A 21,598-nucleotide genomic window follows, 5' to 3' on the forward strand; every position below is an offset into this window, starting at 1 on the left:
TTAGGAGTCTGCCACGTCCAGCACCTTTGATCGACACCTGAACGCGTGGCTCGATGACTTTGTTGCACTAGGATGCTACATTCCGCCTCCCGAAGCCTTCCGTATCGATCGCTATCGGTCGTTTGCAATCGATTCTCTATACGATCGTATCGCCAATTCGTTGGAAGCGCTTGGAAGTCGTTTTTTTTCTACCGACCACCGCAAAGCTTCACCGTAATCGATGGGAGATTTGCTTGACGGCGAATGGTAGCTATTGTGTCGGTGGGCACCACGCTTACCACGCGGCATCACCCTTGATTGCCCACAGAACCCGCGCGAAACGACACGCTCGGTGCTGATGGAGTGCAGATTCTAATCAGTTAATTAAGTACACACCGTACAAGACAATGCGCATGTCGAATTAATGACGTACGGGGGATGGTCAGAGAGCCACCCTTTTGTGCATCTTTGCAGTTTGCAGTCAATGTGTGAGTGTAGTTTCTCACGGGCACGATTTCCTTTGGCCGGTTATTTCGATGGGAAAATGTACCTTTTATCGCATTCCGTTAACGGTTACACATACTCTTGTGGCTTTTTCATCAACAAGTTTCTCTTTTAAAAAGCTTGTTCTCAACGATCCATCTAGAAAACGTTTTTAGTTTTGGATCCTTCTCACCAACACATACAAACACAATATTTGATGGAATGCCTTGTTAGGTCGATAATTGGTCGATGGTGGTCCAATCCGAAGGACTTCCTCTTGATTCGATTCGTAAATTAAAAAAAAAAAAAACATTTCACAATCCGCGTCGTCCCCCTGTCCGAATTTGCTCGCCCGAAACTTGTGAAAGATCGTCGATCAGTTTTACGAGCAAATAATGAAGCAAGGGCTCGGGCTTTCGGTCCGTTCTTGAATCGCTAATCAAGCGTTTCGAATGAATATTCAAATAAGATGATACTTGATTTTCCTTCCTTTTTCGTAGCAAATCAGTTTACCATCTCATTCAAAATGCTGCTTGTGTGAGCGTGTGTGTGTGTGTGTGGGGATGGTTTCGCACGGTAAGCCGTATCCGAAAGGGTTGCAAAGCCCTTCGAACAAGATTGGAATGTGCCTTCCGAGATGCGTTTATTATTTGTCGAACGAATTTGATAGCTAAGCACTTAATGAGGAATTTAATTTTATGCCGATTGACGATTGTGTCGCTTCGGACGGCCAAGTTTGTACATACTAATCCTTTGTTCTGATGGTTTCGTTTACCTTTCGTATGATAACATCCTAACGTTATTTGTCCCTTTACTGTACAATAGCAAGAAAGGAAGAGCACATAAAACCAGATAAAAGAAGTTTGCAAAGCATTCAAAACAAGCCCGGCTGGAAGCTCTATATGAGTGTGTGCTGTTTGCCGATCAAATTCACACCTATTCCATGCGACTTACGTTGTTAGCTTCCGCAAACGCAAAGTCTGTGCGTTCAAGGGACAGGGTGCACTGGAGAGCGGAACGGTTCACATCATACACGCAGACGATCGGTACATAGCATTGACCGTCAGCAGCCGAGCAAACAGAAGACTTGACCTAGCGTTCAAGTGACGAGCGCGTCGCTATCGATCATTTCGAAAGATTGTGCCAAAGTGCAAACGATTTATTATTCCGCGCGTCAGGAGAGTGTTTACGAGCGGGGTAAAGTAAACGAAAGCAAAACTACGATAAAAATGTGCGATTTTTGTGCAAAATGTACGGTGGTGCTAGAGCAATAAGCAGACAAAAAATGGGACAACATTTTTGGCACACTTTTTCACACTTTATGCTGCACCAAGCTGACCCCTCTGTAAACTGTTTTACTTTTGCCCGTTTGGAACCGGTTTTTCGGACCACTGGGGCACGATTAGAGCGGACTTGACATTCCTACACAGGAGGCTCGGTAGGAGAAGCACGAAGAAGCAAATGAAAACGGTGCCGGTGACAAATCTTCACCGCTGACAGCGCAAAACCATTACCGCTCATATTAAGGGTAAACTAATATCGTACATCGTACAGGGGGGGGGACGAATGGTTTGAATGTCACACCGAAAATGTGAACCAGCTCACAGATGAGCCAGCTAAACGCCAGCTGTCGGCTAGTGCGCTAGTGCGACGCAACCCATTAAGCGGATGGGCTCCCACCGTCCCTCGAGCGCTGCACGAGACGGGCTTGCCGTGTGAGAGGCGCCTCGTGGCGAACACCTCCGACCAGAAGGTTCATTAGGTATGCCGCCTACGCGCACGAAGCACGCGCTCGGTCGTGTCTAAACAAGGTTAAATTGGCGAACAATGTGCCTGAAGGAGGAGCAGGAGGAGGCGGCATCAAAAAGAGATCTGAATAAAAGTGTGAAAGGAGATACCAGAAAGTACGCTAATCCCACGTAAATTGGGTGCTTCCGTCAATGATTTGATTGCTCAATTCGGGCGACGGTAATGAATCACTGTTTTGGGGAGATGCAATCGACGGGTTTGGTACGTGCTTCAGAATGCGAGATGTTCGTTAACGAGGCGAGGAAACTATGACCGAATTTGGAAACCGTTTGATGAATGCATCGTGGACCTCATTAGGTAGGAGTTTGATGTAATATCATTATGAATACACAAATCTAATTGATCGCGTAATAACGAAAACTGTTGACTTCTCGTTACATCATCAACCAAAAAGCAACGATTATCCTTCGGCATGTTCTCTGACAGTTTGCCTATTCTTACAGCCTATGGTCGCTGTCACTGGCTTACGTTATCCTTCCATGTGACAAGACCTTTCCAACTCGCCCAAGACGGATGCTATTCGATTGACATATTAAAAAACCTATAAATTTCACTGTCGTTCGAATCGATCTCCTCTCAAAAAAAAGTAAAAACGTAACCTTACCGCACAGTTATCAGCAAGTCCTGCCCTCATCCAACCGCAGCCCTTTGTCACAAGGGAAATGCACATAAATTACCAGCACGTTATGTCAATGCGCGACCCGACGCACACGGTGTGTAATTGTTTTGGTCTCCCCATCTTTTTTTTTTGGAAGGAGTTTGCTTTGATACAGAAAAATATTACCTTGCGCGGTGCAAAACAAAAACGATCGCCTCGAGGGCACACAACATGGTCCAATGTGGAGCTGGCCCGCAAGAACCACAATTACGTAGCGTTCATCGCTGAGTTATTAAGCCGTTTCGGGGCACTATATCGGGGAAGCGGAACCATTCGGCACAACGGTTGATAAGCTGGTCCTTGGCTGGGTGAAGTAGGGTGGCGCAGTTAACGAACCGGGCGGATGGGTCTTATCCAATTCACAAATTGGTCCTCCCGCGGGTGACACATGACCGGGCACGAAGAATGCGGTTTTTTGGCAGGTTTTTCTTTCTGCTCGTGTTTTCTTCTTTTTTTTGTATGATGTTTTTGCTTTTCATCTTCCCTTTCCGCACATATGCAAGGGAGGACGCTTGGCTGCTGTCACAACACACTCACAAATCTTTGCTGTTGTCTTTTGCCGGGTTTTTTTTCTGTTCGTGCCATGCCGTGTTTCGAGTTTTTGATTTCCTCCCCAGCGGCACCGGCCGGGTTGGTGGAGGGAACCGGTTTGTCCCTCGCGGAGGGGGAGAGCCGGGAGTTCGGGAGCGGTTGGCATGAAGAATTCACGCTCCGTCCCGGTTTTTGGTGTCTCCACAACAGGTGATCATGGGTTTGCTTTCGATTTTGTCTGTCTTTTTTGTGTGTTTGTGTGCGGAGGAGCTTGGAGCTCGTTGCATTCCAGCTCGTGTAACTTCCTTTTCACTGATTTCAATGCGTTAACGATGGAGCATTTAAAAAAAAAAAACTGGGGAGGAAAAAACAAGCCCGAAAAGAGGGAACTGTTTCCTTATGGGTAGTTATGGTTGCATTTTGCGCTCCCTTCCCCACCCTGAATGCATGTGGGTTAAGTGATAGTGATAAGTTATCACCACCCAGCCCATGGAGCAACCGAAAAAAGGAGTCTATGCTTATGCAACAACTGGTAAATTGCACACTCGCTCGGAAAGCTCGGGCCAGTTTGGCAAACGGAGACAATGTTGCTATCAGCAGGTTTTTATTTGCACCCCATTTGCACGAGACGCCATAAATCAGAAACGCACTTTAAACGGTTCACGCCACACGGTCCCTTGAAACGGTGTTGGAATGCTGCATCCCCGAATGAATCATCATGCGCCTCCATTGTGGCAATGAAATGCGCCCGCACAAGGTTGTGCGCTGATGGCCTGAAGGAGGAAAACAAACACGGTTTCGTTGTTGATAGTAAGCATTAAATGCGATCGTCGACCTTTGATTAACTGTTAGGATCAGCAAACAACAACGCATTCCCAGCAATTCCGCCGAAGGTGCCAATGGGCAACGTGCTGCCAGTGCCGTGACCGTAAACGGGTTCCTAGTCGCAACGTAGTAAAACGCTTAATTTGTTGCTAGATTCCTAAACAAACAACGTTAATTAAATTACAGTAGAGAAAATGAAGGGGCCGACTAGAAAGAGGAGGCCATAATAGTTGCAAATTAGTTGTCCGGGGCTCTAGACGAAAAGAAACGTATTTGCTAGAGGTTAAGCTCCCTGTTCAAATGTTGTTGTGTTACCACGAGGACCCTGAATTGGTCGTTTTCGGTGTGATTTGGCAACGTTTTTTAAAAAGGCGATCGCAAATTTCACAGCCCACTTTATGATCCCTTTCCTTTCCCCGGGCGGGGTGGTGCTCTAGATTTAGTTTTTATTCCTTTTTTATTGCTCATAAACTGTTCTCCGCCTAAAAAAACAGGGGGCGTTTACAAACGGAGGGAGATTGATCGATAAGCTGTCTAGTGCGACTTTTCGGACTGTGGCGATCGTTTACTTTGGCGCCATCGTCGTGGGTGGTTAATTGAATGTTTTCAAATCGCGATCGCGGGAACGCGCTGCTTAGAAAGAAAACCGAGGTGGTGCGTTTTAAAATGGAAAGCTTAGCGTGCCGCTTGCTTTACGACTCCTAATTGAATGTGATTTACTGGCGAGAGGTGAAAGAGTCGTGTAGTCGTTAAAAGACTGGTAAAACCTTTTCATCCAATGCTACCTAACATTCCTGTGTAATTTGAGAATCTCCCCCCGCCACTGAAAGTACGGAATTTAAAGCAAGATTTATCACGCAACTTCCAGTTGTCTGGCAACTGCTCATTAAAACCCATGCAAGCGCGCAAGCGACGAACCTTGAAACCCACCTTTTTTCTAATGGGTTGTTGTTTCGGATGCACTTTATTAACCACACACACTCACACAAAAGCCTGCTACCCGAGCACGGTATGCACAAGGTCAGGTGCTGAAGGTGTCAGCGTGTCGGTGGTCAAATTTATGGTTGCCCTTTTTTTCGTCTTCTCGAAACGCCAGCTGGTTGGGTCGTGCGGTGTACTCGTCTCTAATTTGCTTCCTCTAATGGTACGGCAAGCGGACGGTTGTCGCAGCCAGCCGCTGCTAGTGACGTTCGCCCACCGAAGAGTCAAGCGCTTTCCGAGCTTGTGGCGAAATGTTTTGATGGATGTTGTTTTTTTAATGTTCTCTTTGCCAACCCCTCTGTCTCTCTCTCTTTTCTCAAACCGCCACTACTGAGGAAAGTCATGTTTATGTAGCGCGGGTTTTTTTTAATGTTTTCGTTTCGTTTTTTTATATTGTCCTTCGTGTTGTGTTTCATGGCAGCAAAACAACAACACTCAGCGCTATCGTTGAAGATGAGACGCCTAACTCGCGTGTGACGCTCTAGCAGTAGCAACCCGTCGGAGCCCGTCGGCGGCACGCAGTTCGAAGATCACTTCAGCCGAAATGTGGCGACGAACCTGCATGCGCTCTTTTTTTCTCGGCTCCCCCCCCCCCCCCCCTCCCTCCTCGTCCGTGGCACACGAAACGGTCAAGAACCAATCTGTCCAATAAATCTTGCGCGTGGCGGCGGTGCTGGCTCAGAATGTCCCCCAGCATCCTGCCACACAGCTGTTCGCCGCATTCATGTTTAATGTTGCTCGAATGGAACAACTCCTACTCGACTCGGGGGCGATTCTTCTGTCACGCCCGTCAATCAGCGGTAAAAACGGCAAGCTCCCTTGTGGTTGCCGGTCCGTAAATCAAAGCAGCAGCAGCGGATCGTCTCCTAGCCCTTGCGCACAAAAAGGGCTGCCGATGCTGTCAACTGATTGTGTGTGTGTTCCGTTCTGGCGGTTGACATTTGTTTACGGTCTGCACGCAACTGTGTCAATGGCAAATGGTTTTACGCGAAACCCCCAGCACCATCTCCTCCACACAGCCCAGCATCGACACCGTGTGGCTTAATTTGAGCACATCATTACCATATTGGCAAATGTTGTACAAGATTCGCGGTCGCGGTCGCCGTCGGTGGAGGATACACGGATGCGGATTGTCATAAATTCCGCTGAGCAGCCGAGGGTTTTATGTTTCACCCTCCCAGAACGAACGGAAGACAGCACCCGGATCTGGCCGCGGCTCTTCGATGTCCCTTTAAGATCAAGAATTCACGCAGATGTTGATGATTTGTTGTGTGCTGTAGTTTTTTTTCCTCTCCTCAGCTGGCTTTGGGCTTTTTTTTACGACAAACCGTTCTACCATTGCGTTGGTCGCTTCTTCTAGCCCTTCCACACTTTCTAAGCGATCAAATAAATGGCCAGCGATTAGCATACGATTTGCATACATCAGCTCAGTGGCTCAGTGGTGGTTTCGATAACACGGATCTTGCGCCTTTCAGACCGAAACCAGGATGTAGAAGCGCGCAAGCTTCACAACAGTCTTTTTGGTATGGCCATAATCTCAAAAGCTCTTTAGCAGCGCTTCGTCGTAGAAAATCTAGGAATTCCCCTTGAGTTTCTCTGCTTAAAGCACACAACAAAAAAGACTCCCAATAGATCAGATACCGATCGATCAACTCGGCCCAAGCGTGCATTCAAACGGGGAAGTATTTGACAGTTTCCCTGGGCCCGCCAATCAAAGCACCAATCAAATATTGATCTTTGCCGCGTTCCACGTGCTCTCCCTTTGTTTGACGAATTGGCCCGTTTGTACAGCGATTTGTCTCGCCAAACATTGACAGTGGCTACCGGTTGGCCTGCGGCACGCACCTCATGTGCTGGAGGCTGTGTGCTTACACGCCCGGCAGCTGCTTTGTGTGATCGGCCGCACTTGAAATGGGTCAATATTTTTCTATTACACAAAATCGATGACCCATCGAAAGCGGGTCGGATGACTCCGGTCCCTCCCCCCCGGCTTCTTTTGGTCGAGCGGGGATGGGATGACACCGTTCGATACCGGTATGGCGGCTCACCCCAAACCTCTCCAGCTCCAGTGGACGATCATTTATTTGCTGATCGTGATCGCGAGCCCGCGTTTTTGCTTGCCTTTTCCATTCCTTCCCATTCCCGCCACTGTTGCTGCTATTTTGCACCACTGAAACTATGCTGACTCAATCGGGATTATGTAAAAAAAAAGTGGGCAAAACTGCGCAGCCAAGAGAGGGAGAGAGAGAGAGAGGAGAAAAAGTAAGCCATACACACACACACACACACACACACACACACACACACACACACACACACACCGAATTCCCGCTCATGCAAAACCGTGACCGAAAGGGAAAAGCAAAAGAATCCAGCCGAAACGATCGGGTCGGCGTCGCGATTATGCGCACGCTCCTGACTCTGATCTACCTACCCAAGCCACCCAAGTCACCCGCGACGGGGGCTACATCCGGGATTGGGCCGGTTTGTTTTTCGGTTGAGCTTCGCTTTTGTTTCGTTCCGTTTTTTTCCATCGCCTGGTGAACTGGCCAATCAGGATCAGGAAACCTCCTGGAAAGGACGGGTCAACCGAAACGGTGCAAAACGGTTCGCTGAGCGGGTGAGGGTTTGCTGGGCAAAGAGAGAAGGATTACGAAATGTTTCGCGCTGATAAGAGGTGTGCATGTGGCGGTTGCGGACGAAAGTGGAGCTGACATCTTGGATACACTTGTCCTATCCTGGCCATACCGTGTTTCGCTGTTTCCACACCACGGTAACCCCTTATGACAGTCTGACATCTGACAGGCCCCTTGAGTGGTAGAAGATGGAATATAAAAATTGTCGGCCGATGCCGATTGCGGGCTACTGCAACTCCGCAAGCACGTCTCCGCGTTGTCTTAATTCAGCTTGGAGGCAAAGGCCACCGCAACATGACCACCATCAGCAGCAGCAGAGCGCGCTCCGGGCAAATGTGTAAGGCTAGTAGCAATTAATTATGCACGTTTCGGCTTAGCTGCTCCGCTTGGGGTTTATGGGCACGAGTGGCGAAGATCGCGCCGTCGCCATTAGCTGGCCATCTCCAATTTTGGACACGTACACGTTAGGAGACTTCCAGCGACTTCCAATGGATTGAGTGGATGATGATCAACAGCTGTGCTGTGGATGCTGCTAAAGAACGAACGCTTCGGCTTAAAGCCATCGTTAATCCATCCATAAACTGATTGCCAAGCCCCATTCATCTTCGGTGCGAAACTGAAGAAGAAGGGTAGCGAGGAAAAAAAACAATCTGCGCCACGTTTAGACAACGAATTCTAGGCTGCGCGTCCTCCACCGCTTCACCGAAGGCCACTGGGGGATGATTAATGTGGACAAAAGTGTTTGCGAAATTGATTGATCGGGTACTGTGGTGAAGGATCGTCGTGCCAGATGGTCCCCGCTCGGGGAGCTATACTTATGAATCAATTTGCTCACGGCCGATGACAGTTCCTAGCGGGGATGCCCCCCACCCATGTACCCCATGTGTATATGATGTTCTTGAACGTTTTGACCAAACATTGCCACCCACCGACCTTCTTGATGGACATTCCAACTCACCACACACAATTCTTGTTGTGCTCTCTTCTTCTCTCCTCCAACAGACTGGCGAATGTTACGCACCGGAAGTATGCTGCAAGCAGCAGTCGCTGCTGTCCCAATCGACCGTCCTGACCAACGAGGGTTACGTCGTTAAGGTACCGGAAAATCAGTACCTCCCACCGGAGGGTCAAAACACCGTCACAAACATTCAAACTGCACCCCCACCACCCCCACCCACCACACCTCGCCCACCGCCCACCACGACACGCTATGTACCGCCACCCACCACCACACGCTACGTCCCACCGCCGACCACTACGCGCTACGTACCGCCACCGACCACCACCCGGTACGTGCCGCCCCCGACGACGACGCGCTACTTCCCCCCACCGACCACCACGCGTGCACCGTTCCGCGGCGAGGAGTACATTCCACCCAGGGAGGAGGTGCCGGCCCCGTCCAATGACGACCCTAACAAGATCAGACCTCCACAGGACGAGATCCCGAACCCGGCCAACGACACGCCGGTCGTGATCCGGCCGACGACCCAGCGCCCGTTCCAGCCGCCGCGCCCGCAGGGTCCGGAGGCACCGCCGCCACTGCCGCCGGTAGGCTGCTCCGCTGCGATGAACTGTACCGAGGAGGAGTACTGCTCGTCGACCGGCGTCATCTCCAAGACGCCCGTCGTGCTGACGGAGGAGCAGAAGCTGTTCCGCGTGCCGGTCACGCCGTGCCGCAACCTGGAGCGCGGCTTTACCGGCGTTTGCTGCCGCGATCCGGACTACGTGGACCCGTGGCCGGTCGGTCAGCTCGGTCAGTACAATCCGGAGATTCTTGGCTTCGACGATGGTTCGTACAAACCGACCAATGGCAACGGCAACGGTAACGCGGTTGATAATGGCAATGGAAACGGCAATGGACGCCGTCCGGGCGAGCCGATTCAGGCGTCCCCGTCGCAGGTAACGTCCACACAATCGTTTGCACCGAACCAGTTCGTCAGCCAGACGGCCTCAGTCACACAGTCGAAGTCGCAGTACGATCGGGGCGTAACGGCGTCCGCTTCCTTCCAGTCGACCGTCGGCCAGCGGGTGAACGCGGCACCGGCCGGGCTACAGTTTACCAACAGTGGCAACACGCGCTTCCGCCCGTTCCAGAACCAGCGTTCGGAGAGCACGTTCGCTAAGCCACAGCAGTGTGCGCCGAGAAACTATGTAAGTATGAGCTCCGTGTGTGTGCGATCTATGAATTATGATCATCAGAAGGGATAATCCAACGATCGCGACTAAACTTCAATGTCACACCGAAATGAGGCCCTTTTTTGGAGGGGGATCTTGTAGACAAACCGTTTGACATAGCAGGTGACGGTGCAGGTCAACGGATTTATGAGCGTCATAAAAGAATCTCTGAGCTTGCGGTGATCCTCCGCCGATCCGATCATAATAATATGCTAATGCATCGCAGCGAAATGGAAGGCCTCTGGACTACCTGGTCGTATATCAACTGCGTGTTAGTTTAGGTTTTCACCCAGAGAGCCATCGGAGGGGTCGTAAAATTGATTCTAAATGCCAATCCAATATGATCTCAGGTTTGATAGGTCTTGAACCGGAGGAGTAGGTCAGCTAATAGCCATCTTGATGTCTTATTTGTGTGCTTTAAATTGTGATTATTCTGTGTTATTGATGATCTTTGGCTTTGGACGTTACAGAACACACAGCCACGCGGGGCAGGACCTCTTGGAACCGGATTCGGCGAGTTCCCGTGGCAGGCGATGGTGCTGCTGGAGACGAACAAGTCGCTGCTGTGCGGAGGAGCTATCATTTCGGATAACACCGTCGTTACAGCGGCCAACTGTGTCTATGGGTAGGATATCATCGATCTCCGGTAGTTGTTCCAAACACTCACCCGCTTGCCTCTTTCCACTGCAGACTGAACCCACGAACGATCCAGATCAAGGGAGGCGAATGGCGCCTGGGAGTCGACGCAGAACCAAAGACATTCCAGATCGTGCGCGTCAAGGACATCGTGTACCATCCGGCGTACAATCCGACCACGCTGAACTACGACGTCGCCATGCTGGTGCTGGAGGACCGCCTGAAGTTCGACACGCACATCGGCTCGATCTGTCTGGATGAGAACGACGTGGTGCCGAGCGCTTCGTACGAGAACTGCGTTACCACGGGCTGGGGCAAGGAAGTGCTTAAGAGTAAGTGTTGATAAAGGTGGCAATCATGCGAGAGGCTAACACTAACGTGCTCTCTCTCTCTCTCCCACAGTTCACATCCAAAACGCTCTGATGCAACAGATGTCGATCTCGCTGCTGTCGGAAGCGGAAAGCCAAAGCCAGCTGCAGCGCAACGGTTTCGCACCGGAGTCGCACATCTGTGGCCGACCGTCCGGCGACGCCTGTGAGGTCGATGTGGGCAGTGCGCTGGCCTGTGCCGATACGAGCGGTACCTACTACCTGAAGGGCGTGTACTCGGCCGACAACGGTTGCAACCGGCCGGATCAGATCGTTTCGTTCTCGAACATCGATGTGCAGTGGATCAAGCAGGCGCTGAAGAACCCGAACCAGTTCATCACGCCGGTGCCGAACTATCAGACCGCGGCCAACAGTCCACAGGTGTCGCGGGTACAGCTGCAGTCCACCCAGGGCCCGGCCTATAACAATAAGTACCTGCCACCGTATTAAGGCGAACCGGACAGAGTCGAAGACACGGCAGAACAAAGCACCTACACCAACTAATCAACATCCAGTGATAGTACACGAATATAAACACACACACATGAACTGGAAGCTCCGTGGAAGGTCCCTGAAAGTAGAGCAAGAGGATAATGCTGGATCTTTCTCGGCATCGAGCAATCCGTTCAGCATAACATACCATTTCACACGTAACGTACCACCAATCAGCATCATTATTACACGCCCATTGACACATTACACTAGAACAACCAGTACACAACCACACACATACATACACACACCTTTCCCGGGTGGTGCTACACTTAGGCGTTAAGTGAATCTTGTCCCCCTTCATTTTACACCATCGAGATGAAAACACACGGAGCCCCCGAGAGAGGAAGAAGGGATCCAAATGGATGTTCAAACCAATTTTCCCACAACACAACAAAACACTTTAATCTTCACCATCTTCACCCAACACGTCCCCAACTCGTCCCTAACTCGTGCTCCACGTTCAAAGCCCGGGTCGCGGGTGTGTTGCTGTGTGCGCCAGAACATCACACGATGTGTCTTTCGGTGGCCAACACTTCTCACCATTAGCCTGTAGTGAACTGCTGGATTTTCTTCAACAACATAGTAGCGCTCGTATCCACAGATCAAGTTAATCGTCATCACCATAGCAACACATGACACACGCAAACACGTGGCTACACGCGGTATTGAAGCACATCACTAAAGTGAGGACTCTGGAGCACCTAGAATCATACTCCAGTGCGCTCCGGCAACGTCTCGCAAACACGCACACTAAACTGGCAAAATGGCGCACCAGCCACACCGTGACCGGGCGTTGGAGCGCGAAGCACCACGTGGGCGTTACTATCTTTTTACATCTGTAATATTATTTAATTACCTGTACATAATAAATATTGTAAGCTTTCATCGTTTTTAGGAAATAATTCAACTGTCTTTCATTGCAAAATTCGTATCATGATGACTCTTCTGTTCCTTTATTCACTTCCTCGCTTTCTCGTAGTTGGCAATGTACCACTGCACGGTATCCTTGATAGCAACGTCAAAGTCGGTAAACTTAAAGTTGGGCAGGTGCTTCCTTAGCTTCGCATTGGAAGCTGTCTTCTTGTACTGACCGTCCGCTTTGGTGGTGTCGAACTCGAGCTTGCCCTTGAAATCGAACGCTTTGGCAAGTGATTCAGCCAGCTGAGCGATCGATACTTCGGCCGATTCGTCAACGGAAAGGATGATCGGCTCGACGCTGTTGTAGTCGCGCAGCACCCAGATGAAAAGTTTGGCTAGATCCAGCGAGTAGATGAACTGCCGGAGAGGCTTGCCCGTTCCGTACACGGAGAAGGATTTGTTTTCTTGCGGTTCCTGCAAATGAGGAAAGAATCACACAAGTGTTTCGATTTGAAGCGACATCTCACGCGCATACTCACGTCGGGGTTTGTAACAAACATTAGTTCATGCAGTCGATGGATCATGCCGGGAATCACGTGGCTTACACCCGGCACAAAGTTATCGTGCGGTCCAAATACGTTGCAAGGCACCACTGAAGTGAACATGTCGCCGTACTGCTGGTTGTAAGCGCGGTTCAGCACGTCGATCATACGCTTGGCGTGGCTGTAGCCGAAATTCGAATCGTGCGGCGGTCCATTGTGTATCTAAAAGGAGATTAAAATGAGACATTTCTTCCTTCCAAGCATTTTTTCATAAACAGTCGTCATCTTACTAACCATAGTTTCATCGATGGGATAAGAGGTTTTATCGGGGAAGATGCAGGTCGACAGGCACGATACGACCTTCTTCGCCTTGAGCTCGTGGCTGAGCAGCAGTATGTTATCATTGATCAGCATGTTTTTGCGAAAGAAATCTAAATTATTGCTCATGTTGTGGAACAATCCGCCGACCATCGCTGCCAGGTGCACCACATGCGTTGGTTGATGTTTCTGGAACATTTCCCGCGTTGCTGCCAAGTCGCTACAGAAGGAGACAATTGCGAAGAGAGAGAGAAATTTGCACTTTTGCCGGCAACCTGTCAGCATAACTTACGTTAGATCCGCATCTTTCGAGCCGACAAAAATCCATCGTTCATCTGCCGGATTTTCTTCCTTTATCACCGTTTCGATGGCCTTTCCAATCAGCCCAGTTCCACCCGTTACTAGCACCACTTTACTCATTTCTTCGAACCGGTAAAGGGGTATTACAAAGGCGAATGATGTAAACTAACGTTGGCTCAGTTTAAAACCGGCACACAAACATAACAAACAGCGTAAAACACAAAAAAAGAGTTGGTAACAATATTCTAATGGATTTGGCTTTCTGTTTTGCAACAATTTGACACGTCAACCGGGCCCAAAATGTAAACATTGGTCCAACTAACAAAATGCGTGTTGACAATAGGATTTTATGGCAGACACCTCAACATGCTATAAAAAGAAGAAACCAAGAGAGTCGGACCGTGTTGAAAAAGGACTAGAGGTGAATTTGTGATATTTAATAAATTTTGCTAATGAAAAAAGCCTATATTTGGATGACTGTGCGATATCTGTGGGTTGAATGTCATACACATGGGCGTGTTGGGATACACTTCTTATGAATATTTAATATCCTATGATTCTACCATAAAAAACATTTTAGATCATATTATAAAACTATTTCACTCATCCGAGACATCAACCATTCATAGTTCGAGTATTGTCCGTAACAACATGATGACGATAATGCGCTAGTGTGTAGTTTGGATTTATGTGTTCACGAGCTAACTTTTTCGTCTATTTAACCAACGGTCTAATTATTTTACGAAGTGATTAATATGGGAAAAATCTACATAGTTACTATTATATTACAACAACGTTGAGTGGTTCAGCCTTACTAATTGATGACTAATTGATTCCCCCGGAGCAGAAAATATTTGAAACCAACCCCAATGATCTTGTAGTATGGTTTTGACGGCTGTACTAATCGGCCTCAAGTTGTATGCCGTTTCTGAAAATAACGACTTTCATATTGCCCGTTAAAACGACTAGCCTTCATCTACATACAGACCTGCACTGCTTATACCGATCGACGTCTACCCCTGGGTGGCGACAGTCAAACAAACCTACCATTTGATCCTTTGACGGCGCACAGCGATCAACCGATCGTCATATCCCATTAATGTGCACCATTTTTAGAGCCTCACACAACCTTCCCGGGACTAATCCCTTCGTCCACCCTGACTTCAACCCCCGTATGGGGTACGAGATTAAGGTTCGCGCACGCACCAGCACAGAGCTTGCATTGTTATTGCGCTCATATTTCAGGATAGTTCACGAAGTGTGAAACGGAATAGAAATGCAAAAAAAAGGAGCGAGCGATAGAGAGAGAGAGAGAGTATACAATCCATTTCCGCGCCCTATCTCGCTCCTGTTGCGGTAAATTCTGCAGGCGTAGTCTGAAATGTCCTAATAAGCCGCTCAGGGACATGTAAATAACACCTCGGAGGTAGAGCGAAGTGTGGCCGATTTATACCACCCGGCCCGTAACCCCATGCTCTCCCTCCCCCCCCCTCCCCCCAGTTGAACGTCACGCAGCGAGCACGAGTTGCTTGGGTGATTTACTCGGCACGAGTACTGGGGGAGTACTGGGCAATGGTAATAACGCTTTGGCAGATAAGAGCAAGGCGGCCTACACTCGCTGTGCCCGCGCGAAGAGGTGTCACCAGGGCCGGTAACGAAGTAGTTTCACGCCGAAGTAGCATACGCCGGGCGAGCTAATGTGAGGCCACCAGTACTGGTCCGGCGGTGGCGGCGGCAAATATGGCAATGCGAAATGGCGAGTTCCTTTCCATCTCATTACCAACGCACCACAGCCCATATGGAATGGAGTTCCCGTTTCCTTGGGTTCGTCGCTTGTTGTTCTTTTCTTAATGGAAAGTGAATAAGTGACCGATTGCGATCGGGGTGCGTTGGAAGGGGGAAGGCTGGATTACGCGTGAGCGGGAAATCTCCAAGACAGGCCTTACGGACAATTGATCTATACCGTTTCGATTCCGGTCTGTAAGATGTAGCATATTAAAATGAACTATCGCCCCAACGCAGGACCTTCGCTTGCGCCACCTAGACGATTAACAAATAATCAACATTAATAACAATGGTCGCCGGGATAAGATGCCCCACACACATGCCCTCTCTTCCTTAGATGGGTGTGGCGCTCCCGACCATCGAGGGAGACACCCGTTCGGCCGTTTCTTCCAGCGAATGGACCATCTGCAACAACGTGCTAAATAAAGGTGTAATTTATGCCTTCATTCTTCAGCTTCGTGGGGTCATCCTGCTGCCTGCTCGGTGTCCAAAAGAAAGGACGAAAGGGAACACACACTGGCAAGGACGTGTGATGTGTGAAGCGTAAAATTTATGACGGGATTGGCCGAGGGGATGCAAAATGCGTTTTGATTATGATTTGAATGGGTGCTAAATTTCAATTTCTGTTTTTACGGCCCCATCGTTAGTTAGGGTTTAATTCAATTACTGTTTTCTCTCTTCTCTCTCTATCTCGTTTTTTTTTACAAAATAGGAAGAGAAAGAACAAGCCTCAACAAACAGCTCCGTTGCGGAGGTGATCGTGTGCGGCTTCCGTAAAGTACCGTCTCCTTTCCGATGTACTGAGGAGCAGAGTGCTGAGAGCGCTGCCGTATCGCCGTACGTCCCTCCAAAGTGTGGTGTTGAAGGGTACACAGAATGGATGGTGTGAGTTTGGTCTAAAAAAAGACCCTCCACGGTGCCGCCACGATGCTTAATCGGGTGAGTGATGAGGGAATTTGTATTTATTAAGTTAATGCCGCGTTGCGCTAGACGCGTTTGCTAGGATTTGGCCCGGGGCCCACGGTCTGGGCACGATCTTTGCCACGCATGAATCATGGGTGTAATGTAACGACAGCGGTGAACAGAGTGAATGGTTGTGGAAGAGGCCGGTGTTGATGAAGAATATCTTACTTTATGTTGTATGGATGATGTGATTAGAAAGGATGTATATTCATCACTGGAAATGATCGCGCTTGTAGCAGAGAGGAAACTGTTGATTGGAGGATAATTTATGCTTAAATCTAAAGGAATGAAAGCAATTCGCATTGAAGTATTGATTTTAGTGTACACTTAACTGATGTTAGTTAAAAATTGTTTTAAAATGCCAAATATAAATAGTGTAATGTCGCAAAACGTTGCATAAATCAATCAATGAATGTCATACCTTGTATATTTAATTCCATCTCAGCGTTATTACGCCTTCCAAACTATGAATCATTCCAACGTTCCAATCTTTCATTACGATCTTCATTTCGATCATCACAATTCAAACAATCGACCTCAAAATGCAAACCATCCCATCCCTAGCTCGATGACGATTGATGGCGCAACAGTCGGAATGAACTCAAAACACAACGACCCGATCCGGTAGGTACACTCCCTCAACAAACCGGGCGAACGATTGATTCCATCCATCTCGCACCCTATTACCGCGGTCACGTAATCTGGCTACAAAACCCGACCCGGAGCGAGCCGACGGATGGATGAAATAATTTAGGCTGGAATTGAAAGTAGCGAACGCCAACCGCTCTTTAACTCCAGTGTCCCTGCTGCTGATGCCAACGATGGCCCCTTTCCACAATGAATACCCCATTGCCATCCGTCATCGTGTCCTCTCCCGCAACAGGGGGAACGGGGATGAGATTTTACTTTCCACACGATCGCGAATTGGGCTCAAATTTCGGAGCTTGCGGAGCGTGTGGGCTGCACCGGAGCCGGTATGTTTCGCAACCGCCCAAGTCCAAAACTACGGAATACGGTCTTCTGCTTTGCCTTGAAAGCCTGTGAAGACGAACGGTGACGAAGGCTGACGGTGGGATTAGTATTTCACGGAGCGATCCTTTACTTACCTGCTGATCGCGTGACCCATCAACGGAACCTTCTGCGCCTGAGTGGAGTTCGCTTGCAAAAGGGGGTCCACCGAGATCTACCCACCCCAAAAAGGGAGAGTGTTCCGTTTCTGCTGATGGCTGATGCCCGATCGCGTGTCATAAATTTCGCGCATGGTCATCGGTCATCGGTTCGCAAAGGTCTCTCTAGTCGGTCGCCCTCTCCTTTGGAGCGTTAAATGCGTACTTTCGCTTTCGCCCTAGCGTTTCCCCCTTTTTTGTAGGATGGCAGATAATAGAAGCTAGGCGCCTCGGACTATCTACTATCTTACTCGAGCAATCCTTTCCTGAAATGGACAAGCGTTGGTCTAGCTGCGGCAAGGGAGAAGTGATCGACTTTACTGCTGCTGTTGGTTGTGCGAAGTTGCCCGTTTGCTTCCTTTCCGTTCCGTTCGCTGTTCAAGAACTGTCATCATATTTCACCAGGGCGGTATGAATGGCGAGAGCAAGGGTGGAATAAAGCACTGTTAGGGAGACGACGTTGATGAGGACGATGACAGCGGCCGTCTCGATGGCGATAACGATGGTAAGCGAGATTGGGGATGTAAGATGAGGAAGTTACTGCAGATTGATCGAAGAGACGATGGAAGTTCATTCAATGGTGTAGAAGAGAGCATTTGTATGAGATCAAATGAACAAAAGACTAAGAAATAGATGTCAGCTACAAAAACTAGGTTCAATTACTTAGTCCTTACTGTGCCCAGAGTCATCGTTTCCTTATCTTAAAGCAACTCTTGATGAAAGCCTATACATAAATAGACATTCATAACCTTTTTCATCGCTTCAGCTACGCTCAATGAGGCTTCAAAATATTCATTAATCAAACTCATAAAAAGCGTTCATCGCACCAACATTAGCAAAGGCAAATGTGTCGTTTAGCCCTTTTGGACGGCAGGCCGAGCTGGCAGGGAAAAGGTTGACCGTTTCACTTTCGCACGGTGCAGTGAAAGTTCCACCGGTGGCAACCCCACGGCAAGAAACGGATTAACAAGCCGCAGCCGTGTTTTGCAATGAAATATGATTGGCAGGCCATCGGGGGAACCCAGCGTCCCGGCGGCAAGCGTTCAAGAGTTGTGCAAATAGCGGCTCAGCCTCAGCTCGACCCCGCGGGAGCATTCCGCATGAGAGAAGTGGCACCGCAGCGGCACTCGGCTGGCTATGACATTTATGTTGCCCTCCCCGCAAGCACAGCCCGAGATTGGAGAAATCGATCGCGGACCTCCCCATTCTCCCCTTTTTGTACGACCGACGACCGCCAAAGACATTAAAACCCATCCCGGGCGCAGTGGCGGACAGGGGCAGCAAAAACAATCATCCCGGTTTATGATCCGTACCGAATAGACTTTCCGAACGTGTTCCGTTTTGTGACCCGGCAGGCAACACGGCCAGGGCAGCGCTACCTGCTACCGAAACCGTTCCGTGGCCCGAAACCGACCGACCGACCGGGGCCGTCGTCGTAAATCAAATCTTTTAAATGTTATTATCGTAAATTAGACTTAAACGTGTCGTGCCACATTCGCCGGCCCTGGAGCAGCTTATCAGCGGGTTCAATTTTTTTGTACAGCGCCTGTGTGTGTGTGTGTGTTTGGTGAGATTTTTCCACCCCGATCCACCAGCAGCAGCCTTTGGGGTTCTTTTGAGACGAATCGGGCTTGGGTAGAATATTTAATCGGGTGGCCGCGGCGTTGTGGCTCTGCCGTTCGAGACTCTGTCGGACTTCCTGCTGCGTGTGTGTGTGTGTGACTTTGCGCCGGACCATGCTGTGGGCCACCGTGGCTGTGTACGCTGCGTGTGCTGCGGGAAACTGTTCTTGTTGCCAAATCCTTGCCACCTTTACGTCACCACATCAAACGGAGCAGAAGCGGGCTTCCGAAAAGCGCCAACCTCCACCGTATTTGTGTGTTTGCCGACAAAAGGCCGGGGAAGGAGGGTGGAGGATGAGCGCACTTGGTTCATTTTGAGCAGGTTTTGAAATACGATGTCCGAAAGGCTTCGGCTGACCTACAGGCGAAACGCAGGCTTGTGGAATAAATTTTCCAACCATTTGGAATCGGTACGTGACCGTAGCTCGGGGCGGGGGGTTGCTGGTTGACTCCTGGCGGGTGAGTGAGCGCGTGAGCTGATTCGCTAAGAGCGGGCGTTTGTTTGATTTATGGCAGAATGCAGCTCATTTTCCGGTCGTTCATTACCCGGTTTGGACCCCGGGTCGGCCGCGTTACGCAGCTGTGTGGGGCGAGATTGCCATCTTGCGCTGCGGGGTGGCCTGCGGTTTGCGTTCTATTGCAGGCCGGGAAGCGGCTTTCAACGGTGTCGAATCGTGTATTAGCTTGAAATGTGTTTGCCGTTCCAAAGGAAAAACTGTGCTTCTCTTTACATTAAACTGAAGCACCGCTTTACTGCACATTTCCTCCACCAATTATCGATCGTGCCCTCTGAGGCAAACTTTTAAAACAATGCTCACCATTGAGCAATCACTCGATCGCTCACGCGCATAACCTCCGCAGCTTCCATGCAATTGTGTGGCCGTAATGATCACTCCCAAATGAAGCACGATTGATTTTGCAGATACGGATCGGGCGGGATCTGGGGCAGAGTGAGCCAGTCGTCGTCGTCGTCGTCGCCTCAGTCGCCGCTAACGAGTGTGGTGCTGATTGCGCACCGGATGGACCGTCGCCCATATTGAACGCGCAGTCGATCGCGCGACCGATTGGCGATCGATCACGATCGATCGCATTGTGATGGGTTTGCAAAACGGCACACAATAAAATAGTCAACTGCCGCTATTGAGAGGGAATGGGCGATAGAGAAAGGTGGAAAGAGTGGATAGAACAGACCGGGAAACCGGACTTATCCGTTGGAGGGCCGATGATACGCTTCGCTGTCAAGCGTTTCATTGTAATCAGATGATTTAATGGGCAACTTGCGCGCTGGTTGGAGGTTGGAGAAAGAATCTTGGAGGGAGACAGGCAGGCGCAAGCGACGAGTTTTTGGCTGAAACCGGTACTAATCCTACGCCTAGAAACAGATTGATTGCCATCAAAAATACGACACATCAAGATTTGTGTTTCGGATCTGGGTTCACCTTCCGCCTTCTTCTGCCCCTCCGCGTCTAGGCTCCAGAATGTTCTTCCCGAACCGTCTCAAGCCCTCCCAGCAACCGGGTCTCAATCGAGCTCGCGCGCGAAGTGGTTGTTTTGCTTTTATTGTTACGACTGTTCGTAGGGTGACGTGAAACAGTCCACCGGCAGCGGCAAAAGTACAAACGATCGCAAAACCGTTTCTATCGTTTTGTATCTGGCATGTTCACAGATTTAATCTGCTCCGTTCTGGGCGCTCTCTTGCTATTTTTGGGATCCGGCACTGTGTTGTGTTGTCTATTTTGTCCATGTACACGCGCACACACAGTTGCTGCATTCTTGTGTTGAGAAGTGGAGTTGATTTTTTCGTCGCTGAGCTGAGAAGAACCGGAAAAATACACATGCTTGTCCACACCTGGGCTGTTGTGTTCGTATCTGAGTGATGTGTTGTACTTACGGGTGAGTTTTATAGCATACAAATGTGTGATTTTATTGTTAGTGGAGTGTAGGTGTAAGTGTTAGTGTTCAACGTGCTTTGTAACTTATTAGTACCTTCTCTTTTTATTTCCTTTTAATTTTTTTCAATGTTCTTATAATGTTTTCGAAACCCTGTCGTACTAAATAACTCATCTAAGAACATTTATACTTATTGATTTGCTATAATTCTTGTTTACTCTTTTGCTATAAATTATTTTCATTCTAGTGTTAACAGAACCCTCACAAAAACTGCAAACTTAAAACAAATGCCTCTTCAAGAGCAAATTCCCAAGATACGTTGAGCGATCACCTGACCCATGTGAAAGATGTCATGCCAAAATCATCCCAAACCACACACACAAACTCCCATAAAACGCGATTCCCACTCCGCAAGACCTAAATTCGAGCAAACGGAACAACCCCCGGTAACATGTCACCGTTGATCGTTTTACGATGGTGATGTTATTTTTGTGTTTTGTTTTACTTGCTGATCGTTTGTAATGTGAACGACGTCTCCCTGGTTGGTCGACTCTGCGGCCGTTCTATCGAGCCTGACA

General features: G+C 49.2%; 2 protein-coding genes across 2 annotated transcripts in view; one reads left to right on the forward strand and one right to left on the reverse strand.

The window, feature by feature from the left end:
- LOC121595817 (inactive serine protease scarface) overlaps window positions 1–12,478 on the forward strand; it is a 32,307-nt gene extending 19,829 nt beyond the window's left edge. The window contains exons 5-8 of the mRNA XM_041920062.1: window positions 8,905–10,053; window positions 10,548–10,702; window positions 10,768–11,045; window positions 11,116–12,478. Coding sequence (XP_041775996.1) covers window positions 8,905–10,053; window positions 10,548–10,702; window positions 10,768–11,045; window positions 11,116–11,531 — 1,998 coding nt within the window. The 3' untranslated portion in view covers window positions 11,532–12,478. The remainder of the gene's footprint in view (window positions 1–8,904; window positions 10,054–10,547; window positions 10,703–10,767; window positions 11,046–11,115) is intronic.
- Window positions 12,479–12,501: 23 nt separating this feature from the next.
- LOC121595818 (probable GDP-L-fucose synthase) lies at window positions 12,502–13,882 on the reverse strand. Its single transcript, XM_041920063.1, has 4 exons — window positions 13,587–13,882; window positions 13,271–13,514; window positions 12,974–13,198; window positions 12,502–12,908 (listed from the first exon to the last, which is right to left on the reverse strand). Exons 1-4 carry the CDS (start codon window positions 13,712–13,714, stop codon window positions 12,534–12,536), a joined length of 972 nt encoding a protein of 323 aa, XP_041775997.1. The 5' UTR covers window positions 13,715–13,882; the 3' UTR covers window positions 12,502–12,533.
- Window positions 13,883–21,598: the final 7,716 nt, after the last annotated feature.

This window comes from Anopheles merus, chromosome 3R, assembly GCF_017562075.2.
Source record: "Anopheles merus strain MAF chromosome 3R, AmerM5.1, whole genome shotgun sequence".
NCBI lineage: Eukaryota > Metazoa > Arthropoda > Insecta > Diptera > Culicidae > Anopheles > Anopheles merus.